We start from the raw sequence: 25,182 nt of genomic DNA on the forward strand, positions 1-25,182 counted from the left end.
TCACCCAACCCATTATATCCACGAAACAGTCACGCAATTCATCTACTTTTCAATAACTTGATATCACATAAATATTTTTATTTTAAATCTAAATAAAAATTCTAAAATTCAAAATAAAAATATTAATATAATATTAAACTATTAAAAAATAATAATATCTTTTTTTTCCTACAAATTTTGCTGCCATATTAAACAGAATCCAAAATGATAAAAAGATGGTGATTTTACTCCTCTCATAATAATAGTATGTATTTTATATCTAGGTGGATCCGCGTTAGAGGTGTGCATGGCCTGGAGGCCCGGCCCGGCTCGAAGGCCTGCCCGAAAAATAGGAGGGTTTGGGTAAAAATATAGGCTCAAAAAATAGGTTTGGACGAAAAAGAGGCCTCGGGTAAGATTTTTTAGCCCGGGCCAGGCCCGGTCCGATTTTAATATTAAATTATTTTAAATTTTTTTTTATTTTTAATTTTAAGTAACTTTAGTATTTTGACTTTACTCTTTTTGTTGTTTTTAATATTATTTTGGTGTTGTAAACTTTTGTTATTTATATAATTTGGTTCTTAATTTAGTTCTAATTTGTTTTAATTTTTCAATTTTAATATAATTACTTTTTGTTATATTTTTTATTTATGTATTATTTTAAGAATTATTTTAGTCTCATTTTTTATTTTTTATTTGTTTTTTGTTTTAATATTTGTTTTAATATTTTTAGATGTATTTGATTTTTTATTTTAAATTTTTTATTTAATAAAAAAAGTAAAAAAAGGCCGAGCCAGGCCGGGCTCGGGCCTACTATTTTTCTCGGGCCAGGCTCTTGAAAACGAGCAAAAAAATTTTTATAGACCCGGCCTGGCCCGGCCCATGCACACCTTTAATCCACATTCACTAATATTATAATGTTGTTATAATATCTAATATCATTATTATCGTTGTTTCTACACTAATTATAGATAAATATACCACCTATCTATATAACATAAGTTGAGTATGATGGTTATGTATCATACCATTATTCACGCTTAATTCTTACTCACAACCAACCAAATATTTGGTTGAAGTGTGTAACCCATTAGTTTAAGTCCCTTCTATAGTTGAGGTCTTGAATACAGTTCATTAATTCCTATCTGAATTGCTATTGAGTGTAATAAGGAATAAATAAATAAATATTTCATAACCAACCCAGCTGATTCAATTTCAGTGAACTAAAAGTTCTCTTTTTCAAAAAGCAAAGCAGCAATGGTGTCTCACCCTCTTTTTTTTTTTTTTCTATTTAGATTACACTCTTTGATTTGGTATTTTATTATTTTTGTAAATTTTATTCTATTCTATTTTTATAGAAGAATATTTTATTACAACTCTATTTTATTACCGTGAATTAAATAAATTATTAGTGTGTTCTAAATCGGATTAGATTGATTGGATCGAAAATTAATTAATGTATTAGTCCAATGAAAGGTATAAAATTGATTAATTTGTAAATCAGTACGTACAAAGTGATTGAATTGAGCTAAATCGATTCAATAAGTTTGATTTTTTATTTTTTAATAAATTTTTTTAAATTTTAATTTTATTTTAACCCTCAATACCAATCAACTCGAAAACATTGGCTAATCTTAGAGTGTTGATGACCAACAAGTTGTAAGCTTTTACCTTACAAAAGGGTAAAATGTAGCAAGCCTTCAGATGATTTTTCACTCCAAACTTTACACTAATAGGTTATCAAATGCACTTTTCATCATGTTTGAGAATAGATTAAAGTAGCTAACGATTGAGTATGTTTGAGTATAGATGGATCTATTCAGAAAAAAAGTTGGGTTCGTGGCGGCAGGGAAAATTGTTTGTGATCGAGATGGAGCGTGGATTCTTAGTTATAATAGATTTGTGGGTAGTTGTCCTGTTTTTGATGTAGAGTCGTGGGGTATTTTAGATAGATTGAGTCTTCTTATTGAGCAAAGATATGACAAGGTGATTATTCAATCTAATTGTCTCGAGGCGGTCATAGCTATCCAGGCGAATTTTCCAAAATGGTCCAATTTTGCCTTGATCAAGAGGATCCATCAAATGCATTTGGTCAATTTTTAGAGAGGATAATAAAGAAGCTGATCGTTTGGTCAATTTGGTCCAATATAGAACATACAATTTACTTTTGTTTGAGACCTCCTTGTTGGAGTGGATCATTATGGTTTCTAATCTTTATTTTATTGATACAATGCCTAAAACTACTCATAACCCATCAACCCTTAAATAAGAGGAAAATGCACTTCAGCGCACTTAAATCCACGTCCTTTTGCACTGGCAACAATGTCAATGCCAATTGAACTAAGATTTAATCGATTAAATATTAAATTATTTAAAGAACAAATGATGTAACAAATATATCTATAAAAAAATAATATAAACTAGAAATCCTATCACACATAGCATATTTAGAACATAAATGTATGTTTAAAAATAACGCCAAGAGGGTAATGTAACAATTAAAAAATCAGTATAATAACAAATTTACCATATCAACTTTCACATATTATATCGCTTTAGTCATAATTTTAAAAATTAACCCTCAAAACTTACAAATAATCTCAATTTGATACATCTTCAGCTAAAGAGTTTTGAACTTTGTGTTGTTAAAATAAATAAATAAATAAATAACCTATGACTTCTTCCACCTATGAACTTAAATGAACAATCACCCTAACCCCATATATAGCATATTTTCAACTCAAAAAGATTCTTTATTTTACAATTTAATACACCCTGACTAACTCACAATTCCTCCATTGTCAAAATTAAGCTTTTTCTTTTACAGGAAAATTGATCTTTTGATGAAATGTCAAGCTGTTTGAACTAACAGTGCATAGAAAAGTGGTTCCAATTCCAGCTCACCAATTCATAGTGACACCTTTGAACATTATTGATGGAGTTGCGTGTATATCATGGTATAGATTACAGAAAATATAAAGAAATGAAATCCAAAATACTTTGTAGCCAACAAATACTGCTGAATGCTTCATACCAGTAATCAGGGGAAGCAAAGAGGATGCTATCAGCCACAAAAACCTCTGCCTGAAAGCCTCAACAACAGGCGGGTACTTCCCATCAACTTCGAGATCCGTGTTGAGCATAGGAATCGGTGAAATGCCTATGTAATCAATCTGAATCCCATCAATTTCTTCCTTAGTTAGCTCCATTGCTGAAACAAAAAGCCCAAATCAATATTTTTCCCAGAAACTAAAAAAGAGCATTCCTTTAGACGTCAATAGTGTGAAGGGGTACAAAAAAAAACCCAAAAGAGTATTTCCTAGAAACAAAAACAAAAACCCAAACAAGGTAAGCCTTTATCGTAAGAGCCATCCCTTAAAGACCCACAAAGAGCAGCCACTTTGATCACCGGTTTGGCTGCTGCTATGGCTTCCATTGCTCTCTAATTTTGAGCATCAAATTTAGTAAATTTTGAGAGTTAAATATTAAAAATTATGAATAAATATATATAAAATGTAAAAATTGAAGGTTAAATTTGTTATTAGAATGTTGTCATCAATTGTGAATTAGTGTTTGTAAATAACATATTAAAATAAATCTTAGGTTTAATGGTAAAGTGAATGCTTTATTGATGTTAATGGAATAGATGGTAAATGAGGCTTTGATAGATGGAAAAATACAAATGTTAAAAAATTATAGGGGTTTTAGTTCAAACCCTATTGTATTTGTGTGCGTGTCTCTTTCTCTATATATATATTGGTCGATAACAGAGTTTCCAACATCGATAACAGTGATTAATTTCTTTGTCGTGGATGCTTTCTAAAGAGGTAAATAATTGGCAATACATATATTTTCACAAATAAATTGTCCAAGATTAATTATTGTGTACGTTTTCTCACAATAATTATAATGATAATGATGATGGAAAAATACTAATTCAAATTGATTGCAATAAAAAAGATGTTATGGTATGAATTGAAATTATAAATTGTTCCATTTTCAACTATTAAATAATAGTTAAGTACTTGAAAAGCCTGTTGCTCCATTCCTATGAACAGGGTCAAACTCCTAACCTTATAAGTAAAATTACTCTCAAAATAATATAATTTATTAAGCAAAATAAAGATATTTTTTATTATCCAATCATAAATTAATTTCCGATTAATTTATGTCACCAATTGAATGTAGTGTTTAATATATAGTGTAGATATATGTATGTTTAGACATAAAATAGAAATAGCATAACATCTTTTACGCATTTACAGATGTAGACGTTGTTGCAGGGGTGATAAATAATATTAGAATTTAAAAGTATAAAACTTTTTTTTCTTGCCTATCCTTTCAACCAAGACCGCATAGCGCAGTGGATTAGCGCGTCTGACTTCGGATCAGAAGGTCGTGGGTTCGACTCCCACTGTGGTCGTTTGATTGATTTTTGTTTATTCTTATTTTACTGCCTCTATGATGCTAAAATTTGAGTTTCGAAGAAAAACAAGTTAAATTATGTGTAAAAAAAAAATTAAGGCTCCATTTTAGAAAATATTTTCTATTTTTATTGTAGAATATAGTTTTCGTTTTTTTTTTAAATTAAAAGAGACATTTGTTAAATGAAAATGAAAATTTAATTTTGAAATTAAAATAAAAAAATGTTTGATACGTTTTTTTTTCAAAACAAAAACTTAAGAAATAATTACTAAATAATAATTAAAATAAATTTTTAAGATGAATAACAATATAACTTATATAATAAAATTAAATTAAATAAACATAAATAAAAATAAAAAATAAATTTTCATTACAATAAAAAAGAGTAGGCTAAAAAAAGTTTTTGTAGGTCTATATAGGCTCAAATTGTAATGAGCAATTTGACATTTAAAGGCAAATTGAAAAGAAAAAGGTTCGTGTATTAATCTCTTACAAGAAAGGTTCTTACGTTGACATGGATATGAACCAATAAAAGACCTTTGTTTTTAATTAAGATTGTTTAAATCGAATTAAATCGGTATAGTGATCTATTTAGAAAAAAATATTGAATCGGTTGATTTGAAAATTAGTATATTGGACTAGGTTGGTTGGGCCAACGCAAAATATTAGATTGTTTTCTAAGTTCGAGTCCAGTCTTGTTTGTCCGTATTAATTTTTTTATATTATTATTTTTATATAGAAATTAAATTTAAAAAATATAATACATCAATACACGGAAAACATTAAAATAAATATTTTCTCACAAATTGAAGATATATTTAAAAAAGTCTTTATATATAAATAACACTAATAGAATTGCAACTTGGCAAACAAATGTCTCTAAAATAATAGTACATTTAATAATAAAACAAGAGTTATACAATATACAAATAATAACGAAAAAATAATAGCAGTATAGTAGCAAAATTGCAACACGACGACATCAAAATGGCAACAAACAACAGTAAACAACAATGGAAATGATTTAGACAAATTTAGGTCAAGCCGGGTTGAAAATATTACATGAGGCCCCACTTGTTTAGAAAAAAGGCTTTTTTTTTGTCTAAGCTTATTTTTTGGGCTTATATTTTTACCAAAACCCTCTCACTTTTCAGGCAAGCTTTTAGGTCTCGGCAGGTGGTCTGGTCCATGTTCATGTCTGTTACAGACTAGTCGAATTGGAAAAAAGAGATTAAATCAAAATTTTTGAATAATTTTTATTTTTAATGATTTATTCAATCGAATCAAATGAATCGATTAGGTTAACTAATCAATGACTTCATTTTTTTAATGAAAATAATAAAAACAATTTTATTTTGTGTTAATTTTTTTAACATACCTTCATTTTTTAAAACAACTTTTAAATTCTCAACTAAACATATTTTCGTTAGTGTTTTTCATTATAAAAACACACGAAAATTCACATTTAAAATTTAAAACTAAACGCATCAAGAATCTCGAATATCATAAAAGTATAGGGACTAAAAAATAATTAGACCTATTGTTTTCTCTCGGTTTTAATCCAATGGCCCAAATCTAGGGCTTGAGCTTGGGCTTTAATTTCCAGTATTGTATGCAAACGTTATCTGGTTTTCACTTCCAGGGAATCGGATTTTAGGGTTTTAGAGATCTGAGAATTTGCAAGCTCTGCCATTTTTTTTCCCTTTCGAGCTTTGTAATTAAACAAAGTGGTTCCCTTTGGTGTCGAATTATAGAAATTTTGCTTCTCCAATCTATCTAGGGTTTAGTTTTCAGCTAAAATTTCATACCGAAACCCTCTATTCGAGAGCAATTTCCATTTTATTGAGGAAAAAATGGCTTCAACAGGGCAGCCACCGTCACTTAAAAGAAGAGATGCGCCGTTAACAAAAGAAGGAGATCAGCTTACTATTACCCCTTTAGGCGCTGGCAATGAAGTTGGTCGTTCTTGCGTTTACATGACTTACAAAAGCAAAACTGTGCTGGTATGCTTACTAAATATTCCTTGTATTTATTGTTTTCTTTTACTACTGGATTTGTTTAGTTTCTAATTTGAGTTTTTTTTTTCAATTTTAAATGATAGTTTGATTGTGGAATTCATCCTGCTTACACGGGTATGGCTGCCTTGCCGTATTTCGATGAGATTGATCCTTCAACTATTGATGTCCTTCTTATTACCCAGTATGGCCTTCTTTCCCTTTATTTTGTCTTCTTTAATCCTTCAAATTTGTTGCCGGGTAGATTTTAACTGTTATATTTCAAATTGCTTTTGGCAATTGTGCAGCTTTCACTTGGATCATGCTGCCTCCCTACCTTATTTTCTGGAGAAGGTTTGTTTCTTTCAGAGTGAATTATCGTCTAAGTACGGTAGTTGTTTAGGAGGATAGTTTGAAATCCGATAATTCTAATTATTATCCACAGCGACTTCGGAGTGAATGTGTGTATTAAGCCTTGGATATCCATTATTCGAATCTGTAGTTTTGCACATATACGAACCCTGTATCTGACGTTACTTTTCAAAATTTTTATTTGAACAAAAAAAAATTACTAAAATCCAGATATTTAGCGGGTTTGAATATCCTCTGAATAATTAAATTAAATAGGTTTCAAATTCGATAGTTATGCTTAGGTTTAATATGGATGGATGATAAAGCATGTTCGAATTTGTAGAAATTATAGATATTTGTCCTACTGCCATCCTTAATTTGGTCTTGTTTAAGAACTAATGCGTTCATATTTTTTACCAGACCACATTCAGAGGTCGAGTTTTTATGACTCATGCAACAAAAGCTATCTATAAGCTCCTTTTGACTGATTATGTAAAAGTGAGCAAAGTTTCGGTTGAAGACATGTTATTTGATGAACAAGACATTGGTCGCTCCATGGATAAAATTGAGGTATATATATATTCTTGGTTTTCCGTTTCTTGTAATGTTTATTGTCCACCCGTTCTGGTGTAGTCAGATTTGCTTCTTCGAATTAACTGATTGGGAACAATGTATTGTGTTTTGTGCTTGACTGCAGGTTATTGATTTCCACCAAACCGTGGAAGTAAATGGCATTAAGTTCTGGTGCTATACTGCTGGGCATGTTCTTGGTGCTGCTATGTTCATGGTCGACATTGCCGGTGTTCGAGTCCTCTACACTGGAGACTATTCTCGTGAAGAAGATCGTCATCTCCGTGCTGCTGAGCTGCCACAGTTCTCTCCTGATATATGTGTGATTGAATCCACTTATGGTGTCCAGCTTCATCAACCACGACACATTCGGGAGAAGCGGTTCACTGATGTTATCCATTCTACTGTTTCTCAAGGTGGTCGTGTTCTAATTCCAGCGTTTGCCCTTGGTCGTGCCCAGGAACTTCTGTTGATCCTTGATGAGTATTGGTCTAGCCACCCTGAGCTTCATAACGTTCCAATATATTATGCTTCCCCACTTGCAAAAAAGTGTATGGCTGTTTATCAAACGTACATACTTTCCATGAATGAGAGAATCCGTACCCAGTTTGCGAACTCAAACCCCTTCAAGTTCAAGCACATTTCTCCATTAAATAGCATTGAGGAATTTAGTGATGTAGGTCCATCTGTTGTAATGGCAAGTCCAGGTGGTCTTCAGAGCGGGCTGTCACGCCAACTCTTTGACAAGTGGTGTTCTGATAAGAAAAATTCTTGTGTTATTCCTGGTTATGTCGTTGAAGGGACGCCTGCAAAAACGATTATTAATGAACCGAAGGAAGTGACTCTCATGAATGGTCTCATGGCTCCTCTGAACATGCAGGTTCATTACATTTCATTCTCGGCCCATGCAGACTATGCACAAACGAGTACATTCTTGAAAGAGCTCATGCCTCCCAACATAATTCTTGTTCACGGAGAAGCAAACGAGATGGGAAGGCTTAAACAGAAGCTTATCACTGAGTTCACTGATGGCAACACCAAAATCATTACCCCTAAGAATTGTCAGTCTGTTGAGATGTATTTTAGCTCTGAGAAAATGGCTAAAACAATCGGAAGATTGGCTGAAAAGACCCCAGACGTAGGTGAAACTGTTAGTGGTGTTCTGGTAAAGAAAGGTTTCACGTATCAGATAATGGCTCCCGATGATCTCCACATCTTCTCACAGCTTTCAACCGCAAACATCACTCAGAGGATCACTATCCCATTCACCGGCGCCTTTGGTGTGATAAAGCATCGACTCGAGCAGATATACGAGAGTGTGGAATCATCAACAGATGAAGAGTCTGGGGTTCCAACATTGCAAGTGCATGATAGTGTGACTGTGAAGCAGGATTCAGATAGGCACATCTCATTGCATTGGACATCGGATCCCATAAGTGACATGGTGTCGGATTCCATCGTGGCATTGGTTCTGAACATCAGCCGGGAGATCCCTAAGGTAGTAGTGGAATCTGAGGCCATAAAAACGGAAGAAGAAAACGGGAAGAAGGCGGAAAAGGTTATTCATGCACTCCTGGTTTCACTGTTTGGGGATGTGAAATTAGGAGAAAATGGAAAGCTTATGGTAAGTGTTGATGGGAATGTGGCTCTTCTTGATAAACAGAGTGGGGATGTTGAGAGTGAAAATGAAGGTCTAAAGGAGAGAGTAAAAACAGCTTTTCGACGAATTCAAAGTGCAGTAAAACCAATCCCTCTCTCATCATCATAGTTCCTTTTCCCCCTGATTTACTTATTCATCTTTTAAATGTGCTCGACTTTGAGGATGAATTTTGGATTTGCCAATTGCATGATGAAGTTATGTTGGTTGCATATTACCAAGCAGTAATTCCTTGTTTGTACAGCTTAGCAGTTAGCACTGAAGCATGTCGTCATCATCTTTTACTCTAATGTTTTGATATTGGTAAGATTCATTGATTTCTGCCATTAATGTGAAACAAAGGGTAAATTTATTACAAGTATAAAGCAACATTTTAATATTTAGTCTTTTAATTTCGACTCTTAAAATGTTTTTGTTTACGATAATCTCATATTTTGTGTTTTTTTTTAAATTTGGATTTCTTGAAAATTTAAAAATTCTTATATAAAATCCTAAAAATAAAAAATATTAAAATTTTATAAAGAAACTATATTTAAAAATGGAATTTTTTTAAATAATGACTTAAGACACAATTACAACTTGTTACGAAATCTAAATTAGTAAATTATCCAAATTTAAAGATTAAAATGAAAAAAAAAAAACACTACAAAGTTTCTGATAAATGTTGAAAAATTCAAAGATCAAATTTGAGATTAAATGTTACTTTTATCTTTTATTGTTATACTTTTTTATTTTTTCAGTTTTAAGCTGTTATAGGTCATAGCTTAGAATCTGTCTACATTTTGCTAGAGGTTAATTATTTGTTTGTATTAAATTATAAAATAAAATTTTAAAATTTAAAATATGCTCTATATTCTTATATGTTTTGTTTATTTGAAATTTAGTCCCTACTTTAATTTTTAATAATATAGTTTTTTATTTTTTAAATTTAAAAACAATTCAGGTGCAATTGTTACCAACATTATTTTTACATCTCATAGTTCCTACTTAAACTAATATAACACCTAAGCATATAAGATTTTTCATAGTTTCCAATCTGTTTTTTTTTTTTACCTTGATCTATTTCATGATTTTGATATATGTATCAAACGATTATGAGTACCGGATGCTTTATTTAATCAGCATTATCTTGAAACAGTTAAGAAATTTTGTGAGATTCTTTTGCGTTTTTTCCAGCCAGGGAGAAAGCCATGGTTTTCAATTTAGAGTTCGTAAAGACTATAGTTACAGCTGAACAAGTACTTGTACTGGATCCTCTCCAACAGGAAGTTCTTCAATTTGTGGATTAACTAAGACTACAACTTCCTCGTTAAAGTGATTCTAAGATGCAAGGAGTGAGCACAGTGGATGTTAGTGATAGTGAACTGCATGTTTTAGCTAGTGAACAGTTGTTACCTATTCCCGAAGTGCTTCTATTTGAGTTTCAGGTTCTGGAGATAGCGTTAGAGGTTGTCTGCTGATTTCTGGACAAAAATGTCGCCGATCTTGAGAGGGATGCTTACCCTGCGTTGGATGAACTGGCAAGAAATGTCAGCACCAAGAATCTTGAGCATGTACGGAGTTTGAAAAGCAGTCTCACTCACCTGCTTGCACGTGTATAAAAGGTATTTCTTATGCCCATTGTTATTTTTTTCAAAATTCAACACCATAGTTGTTGCTCATAAGGACTAAGAAAAGTACTCCTTATCTCAACTCAGAGCATTTGTTTGTGTGTGTGTGTGTGAAGAGGGAAGGAATGATGAATATAACTTCTCAAGGCATCTGATGGAATCTCCAGCATTTGCTATATACAATTTCACAACGCAAACATATATATGATTCTTCAAAGATGTAACTTATTTATGCACATCATTCACACACGTGCCAGATTATTTTTTGCGAACAATTGATGAGGACCTGTTTAATGTCAGGTGAGGGATGAAATCGAACATCTTCTGAATGACAATGAAGATATGGCACATTTGTATTTGACAAGAAAGAGGATCCAAAATCAGCAATCAGAGGCTGTGTTGAGTGATGCATTTTCAAATAGCATCGCTATTAATCCGCCCCATCTGCGTCAGCTTGGTTCAAATAGGAGTAGAAGTTTGAGCAGCCACTTTTTTGACGACCACAATGTCGAGGATTTGGATATGTACTGCTCGAGGCTTATTTCATGCAATTGGATGGAATTCGTAACAAGATATTATCGGTGAGTAATTCATCTTTACCATGTACGTTTCACCTCCTTTGACTTGGTTCCGAGTACCATTTCCTTCTTTCGATTTGCAGGTTCGCGAATATATTGACGATACAGAAGACTATGTCAATATCCAACTCGACAGCCATCAGAATGGAACTCATTCAACTTCAATTGACATTGACCATAGCATCGTTTGCTATAAGTACTGAAACTTTGGTAGCAGGGTGGGTGGGTATGAACATCCCTTGTGCATTGTACCAAAAGAATGGGATATTTGAAATCTTTACTGGAGGTCATACACTGGGATGTTTGTTGATTTTCCTACTTGTCCTAGAATATGCCAGATGGACGAAGCTGATTGACGCTTGAAGTTATCCTCATCATCAAACTATCCAGGTCTATTAGTTTATACAAAATTTTATTTTATATTTTTGGTTCCTTTACTTCCTTTTAGATATGTAATTGTAAGATATCAAATTTGCTTCTTGACAGCTACCTTACATCAATTCTGATTTCCCACTGAAAGAGAAACCATGTTTTATGCATAAACAAAATAGTTTCCAACTGCTAAGCTTTCTTTTCCATTGTAGCTGTGATTTTGGGTTACCTGTTTTTTCCTCATAGCTAATGATGTTTGAAATGGATTGATCGGATCATGAACCGGACGGATTTTCAGTCTAAAGAATGACATTGAATTGGTTAGATTAAAAATCGATATGAATTAGTTGAATTGTTTTTTAAAAATAATTTTTAAATCGAAACGGTCAAACCGGTGAATCGAAAGCTTGATTTATTTATAGCATAGAGCTTAAGTTCTAATGTACGAAGCTCAATATTGTTTTTTGGAATTTTATCCCAAAATAAAATCAGTATTCAACAATTTGATTGTAATGAGATATTTTAAGGTTAAAGTACTGTGTGCTTTTAAAGTTCATCAATAAACTTTGTAGGGCAAGCATATACCTATATGTTTTTTTAGTTTTTTTTTTCTCTGTATTAGAAAATCATTGCATATGATTGCTCCCAACATTCTTGCTTTTATAGTTGTTTGATAGCTGTGGTCACTAATCACCCTCTCCCTGTTTGTTTGACAATTTATGTGAATTTTAATTGCTATAAAATTAATGTGAATCTCAGGGTTGTTGAACCAAAATTGTTTATTATTATTATTATTTATTATTATAAACTTGATTTGAGGTTGTGTTAGATGCCTATAACGTGATCTCGTGAATTAAGTAAAAAATTTTAATTTTTTATTTGAAATTCTAATAACATTTTTAGTATTTTTTTTTGTAAAAAATTGCCATAAATATATTCATGTAATTATATTAAATTAATAAGAAAATTATTATAATCATGACTTGCGATGTGGTGATTGCTCATTTCATCCTTTTATCATATGGTTAGAGGTTTGGTCTCGTTCATAGGAATGAAACACATTTTATAAACAATCGTTTATCTTTTCAAAAAACACTCGTGACAAGAAAATTAATCGTTGATGATGTCAATAACAAAACTATAAAAAAAAAATTGTCGACAATTGAACTATAATTTAATTGTGTATGAATTAAATATCATTAGGCTTTATCAATTAAAAATTATTATGTTTAGAGATACCCCATTTTGCATCAAGTTTTAAATCTACATAGCTTAGGTAGCTTTTCCAATTACATTAAAATATTTAATGCATCTAGAAGAAGCTTGTTGAGATGTGATTATAAAGTATGGTAATCAATGACATCAATAAACATTTAGTCTTTAAATATTTTTAAATTATAAAAGAAATTGGTAACAAACATCTTAAAAGCATAATTAAGATTAATAAAATAAAAAAAATTATGTTACAAATAACATGTGGGGTGGAGGATATTGGTCACCAATATTTATATTTGTGTAATGTTGGATAATAAATAGAAAAGAAAAGTAACACCAAATTTTTGGAGAAGTCAGATCCCTTCTTATCTTCCTATATGAATAACATGCTGGCCTTGCAACTTGCAATTTGCAACTTGTTGTAATAAAATGGTCTTTATTTTGTACTTTTTTATATATATATAATATTACATATGTTTGTGGAAATATCAATGAAAGGAACAAAAGAGAAAAAACAAACTTTCATTGTCCAAATTAATTTTTTATGTATAATTTTAATTTGTTTATTGAATAATTTCATTATAAGTTCTGATTATATTTGTTCTTTTTTGACACAATGTTTAGAACTACTCATAGTTTCTCCTCAACTCATAAATACGAGAATAAGCGCAAGCAAACTCATATTCTCCTATATTGATTAAACTAAGAGTCAATAGATAATTTTATTTAAATTTTAGATTTAATTATTTTTATTGAAATAATTATACTTCCATGTATTACCTGTTATATGAATTATGGCTATAGTTGTAACTATAAACTTCTTCAAAACACAGAACATTGTACAATGCAATGAAATTGGACTAGTAATGGTAGGTAGGACCACATTAAAAGATAGTCCAAAATCTTTATGTTTTCACCCCTTTATTTTGCAATCAATGTTCAAAAACTTATAATTTTATAATTCAGGTGTTTATGGGTAGAATTAGATTGGATTTAAGTTGAATCTATATAGAATGTAAATCGGGTCAAGCTTGGATCAAGCTTGGATCTTGAACGTCAAAATTCAAGCTCGGCTTATAATTTAAACAGTTTTAATTCTTTTATTCAAGCTCATTCTTTAAACTTTATATTTTTGTCTAAGTCCTAATCCCTCCCTGACCTTTATATGAAAAGATAATATACGTCAACGCACTCGTTCTCCTACACTGACAATAATGCTAATGACAATCGATCTACATTCAATCGGTGAACTGAAATGAGCAAAATAATAGTTTCAATGCATAAAGAGCAATTACCATATCATCCTAATACTAAGTCTTAGAAACGGGGAGCAGGAGCAAAAAATCAGAAATAGCATGGGTAGATTACGATATTTGAAAATTAGAGGGTTGAAAGGCGAAATATATATTTCTAACTTCGCTCCTCCATATTTATTAAAATTGCTCAATCCAGTCCCTGATTCGTGATTCCCACTTCCAGCTTTCAACGCAGAGAGAGAGAGAGAGAAAGAGAAATATAAATAGAATAGAAAGAGCAATAGAAAGAAAGAGGAAGGCGGAGGGTTCATAATAAGGGGAACCGAAAACGGGAAAAAGAAAACGAAAAAAGGCAAACCCTAGGAAATTCTTAGCTTCCGATTTTGATTCATTGAAGATTTACATTTCGAGATCTTAATTCTTCAGTAATCCAGAGGTAAGCTTTAATTTTTTTCTTTATAAACTTTAACAAAAAAAAAGGTTTGTTTTTGTTTTCAATCTGTTTTTAAATCTTTTGAATATATATGTATATATATCAAGTCAATTTGAATGCATTTTCATTTCTCACATTGTGTAACATTTCCTTTTTCATTTTTTTTACACTGAATAAAGAATACCTAATCTTCAATGCTTAGTTTTTTATTTTTAAAATTTCCTGAGCTGCATTTTAGTTTCTATTTATTTTAGATTTTTTAGGCTCCTTTTTGTTGCTAAGGAATTGTGGAAAATAATAAGAACTCATGGTTTTAAGTATTCTATACTTTGTTTAGCTTAGGTGCTGTTTTATTTGTTAATTAATTCATTTATTATTATCCAGAACAAAATTTCAATAGGATTTTGAACCTTTTTTCCAGTTTGTGAAGAAATACTATAAATAATGCTAGAATCACTGTTATAAGTTAATTGAATCTGTTAATTTTGACAGATTTTGCTTTGCATTTTTTCTCTTTTTCATTGGATGAAATTGAAGAGTGTCATTTAAGGTAATGAATTAGGTTATTTAGATGTCGTTGTGAGGATAGTCATAAACTGTTGATCTATTTCCTGTATGCATGATATGTGCTGCTATTTCATTCGGACTGACCACTTGCTTTACTAGTCTACATATGTCAAGTGAATGCTTTTCGAGCATGATATAAGCACGGTTACATTGGATAGGTTTTCTTGCTTGACAGAGATTGGGAAGCACTCTTTCGAGTCATTGTGTTTTGTATAGTATTTTATTTTTAGACATTCTTTTATTCACAGTTACGATTAAAATGATCGAAATACAGATCTTCATAAGAGATGTCGTGTAATGTCTTAATCTTCTAACTTCTACCTACAAAACCAAAGCAGAGTTCTTGTAACTGTAGGTTTTTTTTTTCTTAATTCTTTGGTTTAACCTGTACCGGAAGATTTAGCAATTGGAACTAGGGATAAAATTGATGTTGATATAATGTGTGAAGTCATGTTCAAATACATGATTCCTGAGCTTTATTTTATCTTTTCTGTGATCTTTCCATTTGGATATGTATAATTCCCAGAATGTCTACTTGTTATGTAATACTGTGTACCAGACAAACATTTTTATTATTAGATGACTGTCTGCTATGTGACAATAGGTTTGATGCATGATACAGTCTATTGTTTTTCTGATTTCCTTTGTTGAACGGAGGGCTTATTGTCTCTTGGTTTGTGAGCTGAAATCGACACCACAACTCTTTTTTCTAGCACTTTTGCTTTTACCTTTGTTCTTATCCTAATGTATCTATTTCATGATCTGTCTCTCCCATGCTTCATACAGGAACTGGTTGTTCTTGGCCAATGTCGAATTCCAAGGGGTCAACTAACATAAGAAATTTGATGTTTTCTGGCAAGCATGCCTTACTTCCTCCTAAAAGTCCATTTCCTACAGTGGCCTCAACATATAATGATAGTGCCCCCAACAGTGTAATTGGATCAAAAGCAATTCAAAAACCTAGAGAAGGAAGTACATACCACCAGCGCACTTCCTCTGAAAGCCTTCTGATAGAGGAACAACCTTCTTGGCTTGATGATCTCCTTAATGAGCCAGAGACTCCTGTGCGCAGAGGAGGTCATCGACGCTCATCAAGTGACTCTTTTGCATATATTGATGTATCTAATGGTCCTAACCTAGATTATGCAGCACAGGATGAGTATGGATATAAAAATATGATTTCTGGACTTTCTTGGGCGTCTCAGGACTTTGATCACCACAATTGCAAAGATGGTCGGCTTAACTCTTTCCGTGCTGATGTGAACTTAGTAAAGCAAAAGCATAGGGCATGGGATTCATCTTTGAATGTTGTGACTCATCCAAGTGGGCTTCCTTCTTTAAGAGAAAACACATTTGTTCAGAGTTTAGGATCATGTGCACCACAAGAACTAGAGCGAGCACAATCAACAGCAAATGGAAAACAAGATTCAGCTAAATCTGTCCCTATTGATGCAAAAGCTTCTTCTGAGAAAAAAGATAATTCTCATGCTAAGTCTTCTGCCTCTGACAGTGACACGAAAAGAGCCAAGCAGTGAGTAGCCCGTTTCTGTTGTTTCACAAAGGAGTGTAGTAATACTGTAGTAATATATTGTGCTCTCCTGGTTGTGAGGCCTGCTATGTTTTTTAAAAAAAAAAAAATCCTTTTTGTTGCTTGTGCTTGCATAAAAAATTCACACTGTTGTCAATATCTTTTAAAAGTTACAGTTTATGACTTATGAGCTCAAGGAATACTGATAGTTACTTGTAATGCTGCTAATGTTGTTTGTGATTACTTTTGCCTATAATGATGAAATTAATAAGGAGCTAGTAAGTTAATTTCCAATGGGAGTTATAAATGATTCTAGGATATGGATCTGCAGGTTCCCTAGGAATGATTGTATGATTGGATTTTTTTGCAGTTGCATTCACTCTGTAGTTGTTTTGCATTTTTGGCCTTGTACCTTGGGTTCTTTGGCTAGAATATGTTTTCTTTTGTTCTCAGTGGAATCATCTATCACATTCGTTCTATTCTTTTCTTTTTGTGCCTGGTGTTCAAGTTGATATATCTTTTATTAATAACTAGTGACTTTGATTTACTTTTGCTGTATGATTCTTGAAGCTTTTATCAAAATATTTGGTTAATATACTGATGCCTATGTTGGTAGAAATTGTTTAATTATGGTACTTTGTTATTGTCTATTGCAGGCAGTTTGCTCAACGCTCAAGAGTGCGTAAACTTCAGTACATAGCTGAGCTGGAAAGAAATGTACAAGCTTTGCAGGCAAGAGTTAGTCAAAACTGAAGTTATTACTATTATCATATACTTACATTTGAAATTGACTTGAAGTTATGAATCAGTATACGCCATATAATAATGAAGTGTTAATTGTGTTTCTTACTTTATAGGCTGAAGGATCTGAAGTTTCAGCTGAGCTTGAATTTCTTAACCAACAGAATCTTATTCTTAGCATGGAGAACAAAGCTCTTACGCAACGTTTAGAAAGTTTAGCTCAAGAGCAGGCTATCAAATACCGTAAGTGCCTAAAGCATGACCTCTAAGGCTCTGATTAAATGTTATTTTCCTGCAGTACATATTGCATTTCACCTTTTTTTTTTCTTTCCCCAACCTTCTAATTATTTGTATGAGCTGTACTAATTGGTATCTTGAGGGATGATAAACCAGATAGGTTTTTGTATTCCACAAGCTGCTAATGAATATGCTTCAAAAGGAAACAACAATACAGGCAGTAGAAACTTTGACCGAAAGAATTACCGAATAGTTGGTCTGAGATAGTTTGGGCATGAGTGGCTTGATAAACTAAGATTTGCTACTAAATTCTAGAACGATTTGGGAGAAGGAGGAAGATATATGAAGAAATTTGTATTAGAGATCACAGGTTTCTTTGGTCGTGATTTAGTTTATTACACTATTAAGGGATATAAATGTCTTCTTGTGCTTTGAATGGGAGGAGTAAGATATGTCTTGACTCATGAGTGATTGACTTTCACTTGTTTTACCTATCATGTTAGGGGGGAAAATATAGGGGTCCGTGGTCCATGTCTTATTCTTTTTGTTTGGAAAAGTGATTTCCCCCGTTCTTGCGAGGCACAGGCTCCCTTGACAATGCATTGGATCTTCCAGAAGCATGAATTATTATGAGGGCCAATGTGTCTAAGAGGCCATCATTGATTTGTTTGTGATGAACATTAGTTATTTTATTTGGTTAAAACAATGTTTTATAGAAGGAAAACTAAACTGTGCAATCATTGTGCTCAGTTGAGCAGGAGGTATTGGAGAGGGAGATTGGTAGGCTACGAGTCTTGTACCAGCAGCAACAAAATCAACAGCAACAGCAACCGCAACAAAAGCAGCCATCATCTAGCCATCGACGCTCTAGCAGTAGAGATCTTGATTCCCAATTCGCAAACCTCTCTGTGAAGGAGAAAGATACTAGTTCCGGCCATGACACCGTCACCGGTCCACTCCGCATTTAAACATCTAATTTAGCCAGAGCTTTTTGTGCTAATACTTCAACCGTCGCTGCCATGCTGACCAAATTTGTTGTTTCCATTTGTGCTGGATAAAGCCAAGTTCATCTGGTCTTGGTGCCCTCCCTCTGCCTGATCTCCTCTTTATTTTCCGTCATATCTTACCCTTATTATTTTCCTTTCAGCCAATTAAATCTTCTTGTGCACCTGGTAGTCATTGCCGAAAATTCAATTTCTGGCCCATGATTCACCTGAGGTGGTAAACATGAAGAACAGGTTCCCCTTCCTATCTGTTCATCAGTGGTTATTGTGGTTCTGGAATTTTATCTGCTCCATTTTCCCTCCATTTTGAGTATCCATCCGGTGGATCCCACCTTATAGTGCAGAGATCTTTAGGCTGTTTATTTGTGCATTATATATAAAATGCATAGTGGCAGGAAATTATTTCTTGTAAAATGTTTTAAATCAAATCTGTCATATTTCTGGGTTCTGTTGGTTATAATTATTTGCCTGGTATTGCCCCTCAGCTTGAAGATATTTGCTGTTTACAGGTTTGCAATCATGGAGCTGCCCTGGTAACATAACCCTAGGAGTAGTTTCAACTACTCTATTTGTTTTTTACTAACTTGAGCTTACTTTTAATATGATTGTCATTACCAACCTTTACTAGAACGCAAATTCCTAGACAGACAGCTCATTTACGTTTCAGCCGACTCAATGTGACTAAGGCAGTTAATTCCGGACAGGCAGGACAGAATTGGATTGTTTAAGAAAAAGAGGAACAGCCAATCTTATTTGCTCAGTTACTTTTGGATGGTAGGGTGAATCATGTGAGTTGAAAGCGAAGCTTATGTGAAAGAAAGATGTTATTGCATTCCAGGCTGGTCAGTGGTCACCCTTGCCCTACAACCATTATTGAGCTGTAAGGATGTTAACCCACGATCAAGCCCTTCTGCAAATTGCAAGCTAGTTGTCATTTATATACAAGAATCCGAGAAAGATGTTAGTTGTCTGTATGTTGCTCAGATTCTTCCTTTTCCTTGAACAGTCGTATCTGATGCACGGATATGGAGATATTTTCTTTAAGTACATGATTTTTTTAAAAAAAAACAAGCTAATTTTACCCGTGTCGAATATATACTTATATTGGACACACTTGAATCCAATGCAAGCCAGGTTGGTTTTGCGTTCAAGTGTGTGTTTTTTTTTTGGATTAAGGTAATTTAGCCCGGTTTAAGGCTCGGGTTCCTTCAAGTCATTTGAATTCGGTCTCGGGTTAGGTTTGTGTTAGCCTAGCCAAAATTTCAGATTCTGAATAAAATTTACAAGCCTGTACCACAATCTTTCTAGCATTCACAATCAAGAGAGTTCCAAACCGGGTAGGAACGTTTTCAAGTTCTTTCACCTTTACTTTATAGCAATTCTCAATGGAACAAAGAAGAGTGGTTTTTGTACAATTAGAAACTTGAAAACTCTCACTACTCAGCACATAATATTAGCAGCCACAAAAGGAAAAGGATGGTAGAAAAGCTCAATTGGGCACCAAGTTGTGCAGTATTAGGCAGCCTGGGGTACTGATCAGGAGGGGGCATAACGCATTCATCGCCATTAAAAAGAATCCTTCTAGGGAAACCCCATCCTTCTCTGAAAGTGAACATATCTGGATCTTTGAGTAGCAACATTTCTGTTTGAACATTTCCACTTTCACCTTCCTGCAGCAGCATGTCATTGTAATACTCAATCCCCCAAAACATCCCTGTATCATCTGCAATTTAGATGCATCAAATGTTATGTATCCTCAAGCTATTAACATTTTGTCACGCTGGGACCAAAAAGCAAAAAAGTTAGTATTTAGTCAAGTTCATCTCAAGTTTTAGTTGTTCTGTTTGGATTATATGGATTTGAGGCTCAAGGTTTGGGAAATTTCAAGTTTGGGCTATCTTGGGTTAATTTTGAATTCAAATGGTTGACCATTTATAGTTAAAACAAATTTGGTCGAGCTAGATTTTTGAATTCGGGCCACAGATTACCAGTCTAAATACTAGCAATATAGGGCTAATTTATGCATTAACCCTACATTATTGTATTACTAAAATTTTCCAGTCCACAAATAAGTGGCATGGCATCAGCTGGATGACTGAATGGACCTTCTATATAACTTACTGATCTGGCCATATTGGTTAAGTGGTTCATAGTTGAAGCTGAAAACTTGTATCAAGCTTTTCAAGTTGGGGTGCAATGCCACCAAGTTCCACTGGCTGTAATTCTTCAAGATATTCAGATTATTCACAGTTATCTTCACCCTCCAATAGTGTGTGTAACTTTGTTTCACATGCCAATGAACTCGAATTGGGCACATATGCTGCGAGCACCTCACAAAAGATGGTGACTCCCGGTTCAAATCTTTTATTTGTCGCAACAACGACGGTGTTTCACCAAATCTGTTTAAAAGTAGTCAGAACCAATGCAATTGTAAGTATTCTTATGCAGCTTTAAGAAGAAATGTCCTCAAAGTTCAACAAAAATGCCAAGCCAAGTATCCGTGCATGTTTTGTATGTATGATTAAAGGAGGATTTACTTTAAACATTTTGCTCCAGCGAATCTTATGCAGCCAATGTACTCAAAGTTCAAATATCATGCAATGCCAAGCATGCATGTGTGTATGTACATATCCATGCATGATGAAAGGAGGATTTACTTTACACATTTTGCTCCAGGTAATCCTTGGCAGCTGCAGCTGCACTTCGGACAAGGAACAATGGTGCTATTGTAGAATGCAGATAAGGACACACAGCACTTTGGAGAAGTAGATGCCAAAAATTGTGAGTACATACATGTCACATTCCATGTCCCTGCAATATATATACACATACATATTTATAGCAAGTTCAGTTCAGTCCAAGGAAAAAAAAATAGAGCCAAAACAACCATATAAACGGTAATGATTAGTGTTAATGGTGAAAATATCAACATTGATTAAGCAATGCAAAAGGGTTACGTATAATCTGGGAAGAACATACCAAGAGCTTGTGTCCACCGACGACCTCCATCCGAACTATACTTACTCGGTGCAACCTGAACCGGTTTTGCACAGGTATATCCCGGAACTCCAATAGTGAAATTTTCGGGCATATGGAAGCCGGATTCATTGGTAGCGGCACTGGTACTCATCTGAAAGACTGCACCGAACTTAGATGGGTCTTGGATCATGGATGATAAGATGCCTCCTTTGCAACAATTAGTAGTTTGCATGTTATATGGGGCTCCAGGTAAAAGGTCAACAATGAAAGGGCTTTTTTCACAACAATGAGGCAATTGGCCACCTTTGAACCTTGAGCAGTTGCCTTGCTCAGTAGCTTCAGCTCCTTGCATGGCCCAAATCACCTCATCACCGGTCCAATCCCATCCCATTTTCCACCCAGGCTGCTCTATGTGGCGATATAGTTGGAAATTAAGTATTGATACCTTCACCTGCAAATTTAACACCAATTAATGGATGGTGATAACGTTAATCCTTTATCTCTTGTTCAATGTCTATGCTTGGAGATATATATATATATATATATACACTTTGCAAAGTGCACTTTTTTATGTGATGTTTTAAGTTCAAATTAGTTGAAAGGTATTGGTGAGTGAAGAAATCTTAGGAACCCAAAGAAAACAATTCTGGTTTGTGTTTCATGATCTAAATATATGCAAACATGCTTCTACCCTTTTTTCTTTTTTTTCTTATTTTTTTAATATTATTTTTAAGTGAATAAATATTAATTAATATATTTTATATGATTTTTGAGAAAAAAAGATAATTTTTATGTACTTTTTTTTAAATTTAATATTTTAAATACAAAATATTTATTTTTTATTATAAAAAAATAATTATATAAAAAATTAGAATTCAATTATTTCAATAATTGCGATTTTTTACCCTAACCCCCATTGAGCTTAGTATGCTTTTTTTTAGTAAAAAACTTCTCCAGTCACTTTCAATTTCAATTTCGAAATTGATTAAATTGGTCCCTCAGAGCAATATAATCTCCATCAATTTCGAAAGTGAAAAACTAAGGACAATTAATCATGACGTTAATGCTTTTCGTTAATTGTACATAATTTTGATTAGTATAATAATAGATTTAGCCTTCAATTTTAACATATTTTGCTATTTTAGCTTTAATTCTTAAAATTTCAATAACTTCATCCTCAACATTTACATAAATTTTGTAATATAATTTTTTAAAATTAGGACCAAAATGACAAAATATGTAAACATCAAAAACCAAATTTGTTACTATAGCAATTAAAACTATGTACAATTGATAGAACACATTAATGGCATGATTAATTGTCTTTAGTTACTCACTTTCGAAATTGACAGGGATTAAATTGCTCCAAAATATTTTTTTAAGGACGAATTTACTCAATTTTGAAATGGAGAGGGATTGGAGAGGTTTTTTACCTTCTTTTTTATAAAATGACAATATTACACCCTTTGAGTGATGACGTATAGGGCAACAATTGGACAAACAAGCCATCAGTTTGTGGACCCAATTGTCCCCCGAAACTCAAGCCCTGACAAACAAATGTACATTCATCTTACAACTAAAAAAAAAAAAAAGGGGAAAAAGGGACAGAGCGCAGTGAACACAAAACATGCATTGGACTGTAACATAACAGCTCTTCGAACTTCAAAGTTCAAACTTTAGAAGATATATATCATATTTTTTTTCACTGTTAGATTCAAAACCCAAAAAAATAAAAAAATAAAAAAACTGAAAATTCTTAATGGGAATTAAAAATGAAATCTGACATATATAGGAATATTGCAAAGAATTAATTGCTTAAGAATGAGAAACTTACATCATTAGAGCCAGGATTTGATTGCAACAGATCCCATTTGATTGTTATGTTTCCATGAGGATCCAAAGGATCATATCCATCTGCATTTTTAATCAAAAATATATAAAAAAATTAAACCCAGAAAATAAAAAAAAAGGGGCAAAAGAAAATCAATTATATAAGAATATATATATAGAGACTTACATGAGGGTGAAACTGAGCTCAACAGAAAGAAGATGATGAAAGATGAGATAACATCAAATGATATTTGAACAACAAAGTAAAAAGGGTTGATTTTCATAACTCCCATTCTTCAACAAAATCAATTGTTTTTTTTTGGGGGGGGGTTTAAATTGTCACTAAAAAAATCACTAAAAAATGGGTTTTTTCTTCTTCTTCTTGTTTTGGTGTTTAAATGTGAGTGGCAAAAAAACAAACAGGAAAAAGAGAGAAGATTAGAGAAGTGTTTTTCATTTGGTTTGACTGTTTAACCCTATTTGAGTGACTCTCAGCAAATAAGGTTAGAAATAAATTGTAATTAATGCAGTGATAAAGGTTCTTCTTGGATTTGCCAAATTTGGGTGCAAAGAATGCGTCTATTTCTACTTTTATGATTTGTTCAACATTCAGATTTGATGCTTCACGTGTATTCTACATACTCAAACCTCACGTTTTCTATTTTTTTTTACACAAGGTTTAAAATTATTAATAATTTCTTTTTTAATTTATAAATAGAAATATAATACAATATACCACGTATTATTATAAGTTTGATCAAAATTCAGTTGTGTATATATGTATGTATATGACATTTTATTTAGGGCCAATTGAGCTTATTCTACTTTTTTGAGTCACCTTCAATGTTGGGCCATTGTTGTATCTTCTTTGGGTTTTTATTTTTAAAAGCAAGTAGGTCCAACCCTAAATTCTACTTTCATGGATATATGAAATTACTACTACAAATGGGGAATGGTCAATGGATTTGATTATAATTGATTCGAATTATATATATATATATGATATGATTGAGTAATTTATTTAATTTCTTATAGGAGTTGAAAATTGAAGAAATTAGGGAGGAAAGTTACCATTATAACTATTAATTTTTTTAAAATGTAATTATATTCTATCAACCCATGTTAAAATATTACATTTTTTAAATTATGTGAGGATGTAATTATTATTTTTTAATCAAAACATATTCTTAATCTATGATACGATAATTTTTATGCATAAAAAAATAAAATTTGAATTCTAAAATTCTCACAAAATGACTCATTCGTCACGCTCATGATATTGTGTATAAAAAATCTTTGAAAGCTTAGACTATGACAGTTACGGGTGAGAATTTAAACGAATCAAATGAAAAGATTTTGAGTTAATCGTATTGACGAGTTATATTTTATCATCTTAACTGGATTTGAATTTTTTCGAATCGAGTTGAGTGAAATGAAATTCAAGTCAAGTCGAATAGATTGGAATTGTTTGAGTTAAATTAAAAAATTAAACATTTCAAATTAAAATCTTATTACAGTATAACTAATTCCACGTTTGAGCACATAAATTTGAAATCACATGTATTTGAAAATTTTTTCAAAGCAAAATACGAAAAAAAAAACTTCAAAGTGATAAAATTGAATCATTAATTAATTTATTTAGGTTCCAAAATTATTATTTTATAAAAGTTTAACTTTCTTTAGAAATTTATTAAATTTATATATATTTTAAAATATAATTTTTGGAATTTTTATAAATATTTTGAATTTTTGAAAATTATTTTGAATTTTTTTATAATTTTTGTTGAGAGACTAATTTGCTCATTTTCAAAATTAATTAAAACTAAAGGGATATTTACACTAATCTGTTATTCAAA

General features: G+C 32.3%; 3 protein-coding genes, 1 non-coding gene and 1 pseudogene across 4 annotated transcripts; 4 read left to right on the forward strand and 1 right to left on the reverse strand.

Moving 5' to 3' along the window:
* Positions 1–4,328: 4,328 nt before the first annotated feature.
* Positions 4,329–4,402, forward strand: TRNAR-UCG (transfer RNA arginine (anticodon UCG)). Its single transcript has one exon. It is a non-coding gene; the product is annotated as a tRNA-Arg (tRNA).
* Positions 4,403–5,988: 1,586 nt separating this feature from the next.
* Positions 5,989–9,355, forward strand: LOC121212195 (cleavage and polyadenylation specificity factor subunit 3-I). The gene is made up of 5 exons (XM_041084542.1): positions 5,989–6,407; positions 6,506–6,603; positions 6,707–6,752; positions 7,170–7,319; positions 7,447–9,355. Exons 1-5 carry the CDS (start codon positions 6,258–6,260, stop codon positions 9,085–9,087), a joined length of 2,085 nt encoding a protein of 694 aa, XP_040940476.1. The 5' UTR covers positions 5,989–6,257; the 3' UTR covers positions 9,088–9,355.
* A 715-nt stretch (positions 9,356–10,070) lies between these two features.
* LOC107894244 (magnesium transporter MRS2-4-like) lies at positions 10,071–11,707 on the forward strand (annotated as a pseudogene).
* A 2,353-nt stretch (positions 11,708–14,060) lies between these two features.
* LOC107894245 (uncharacterized protein At4g06598) lies at positions 14,061–19,500 on the forward strand. The gene is made up of 5 exons (XM_016819507.2): positions 14,061–14,443; positions 15,794–16,538; positions 17,192–17,267; positions 17,393–17,519; positions 18,264–19,500. The coding sequence occupies exons 2-5, from the start codon at positions 15,814–15,816 to the stop codon at positions 18,479–18,481; spliced, it is 1,146 nt and encodes a 381-aa protein (XP_016674996.1). The 5' UTR covers positions 14,061–14,443; positions 15,794–15,813; the 3' UTR covers positions 18,482–19,500.
* Positions 19,501–19,863: 363 nt separating this feature from the next.
* Positions 19,864–23,875, reverse strand: LOC121212196 (COBRA-like protein 6). The gene is made up of 6 exons (XM_041084543.1): positions 23,514–23,875; positions 23,331–23,410; positions 21,497–21,947; positions 21,175–21,328; positions 20,639–20,916; positions 19,864–20,240 (listed from the first exon to the last, which is right to left on the reverse strand). Exons 1-6 carry the CDS (start codon positions 23,617–23,619, stop codon positions 19,954–19,956), a joined length of 1,356 nt encoding a protein of 451 aa, XP_040940477.1. The 5' UTR covers positions 23,620–23,875; the 3' UTR covers positions 19,864–19,953.
* Positions 23,876–25,182: the final 1,307 nt, after the last annotated feature.

Source organism: Gossypium hirsutum, chromosome A13, assembly GCF_007990345.1.
Source record: "Gossypium hirsutum isolate 1008001.06 chromosome A13, Gossypium_hirsutum_v2.1, whole genome shotgun sequence".
Classification (NCBI taxonomy): Eukaryota; Viridiplantae; Streptophyta; class Magnoliopsida; order Malvales; family Malvaceae; genus Gossypium; species Gossypium hirsutum.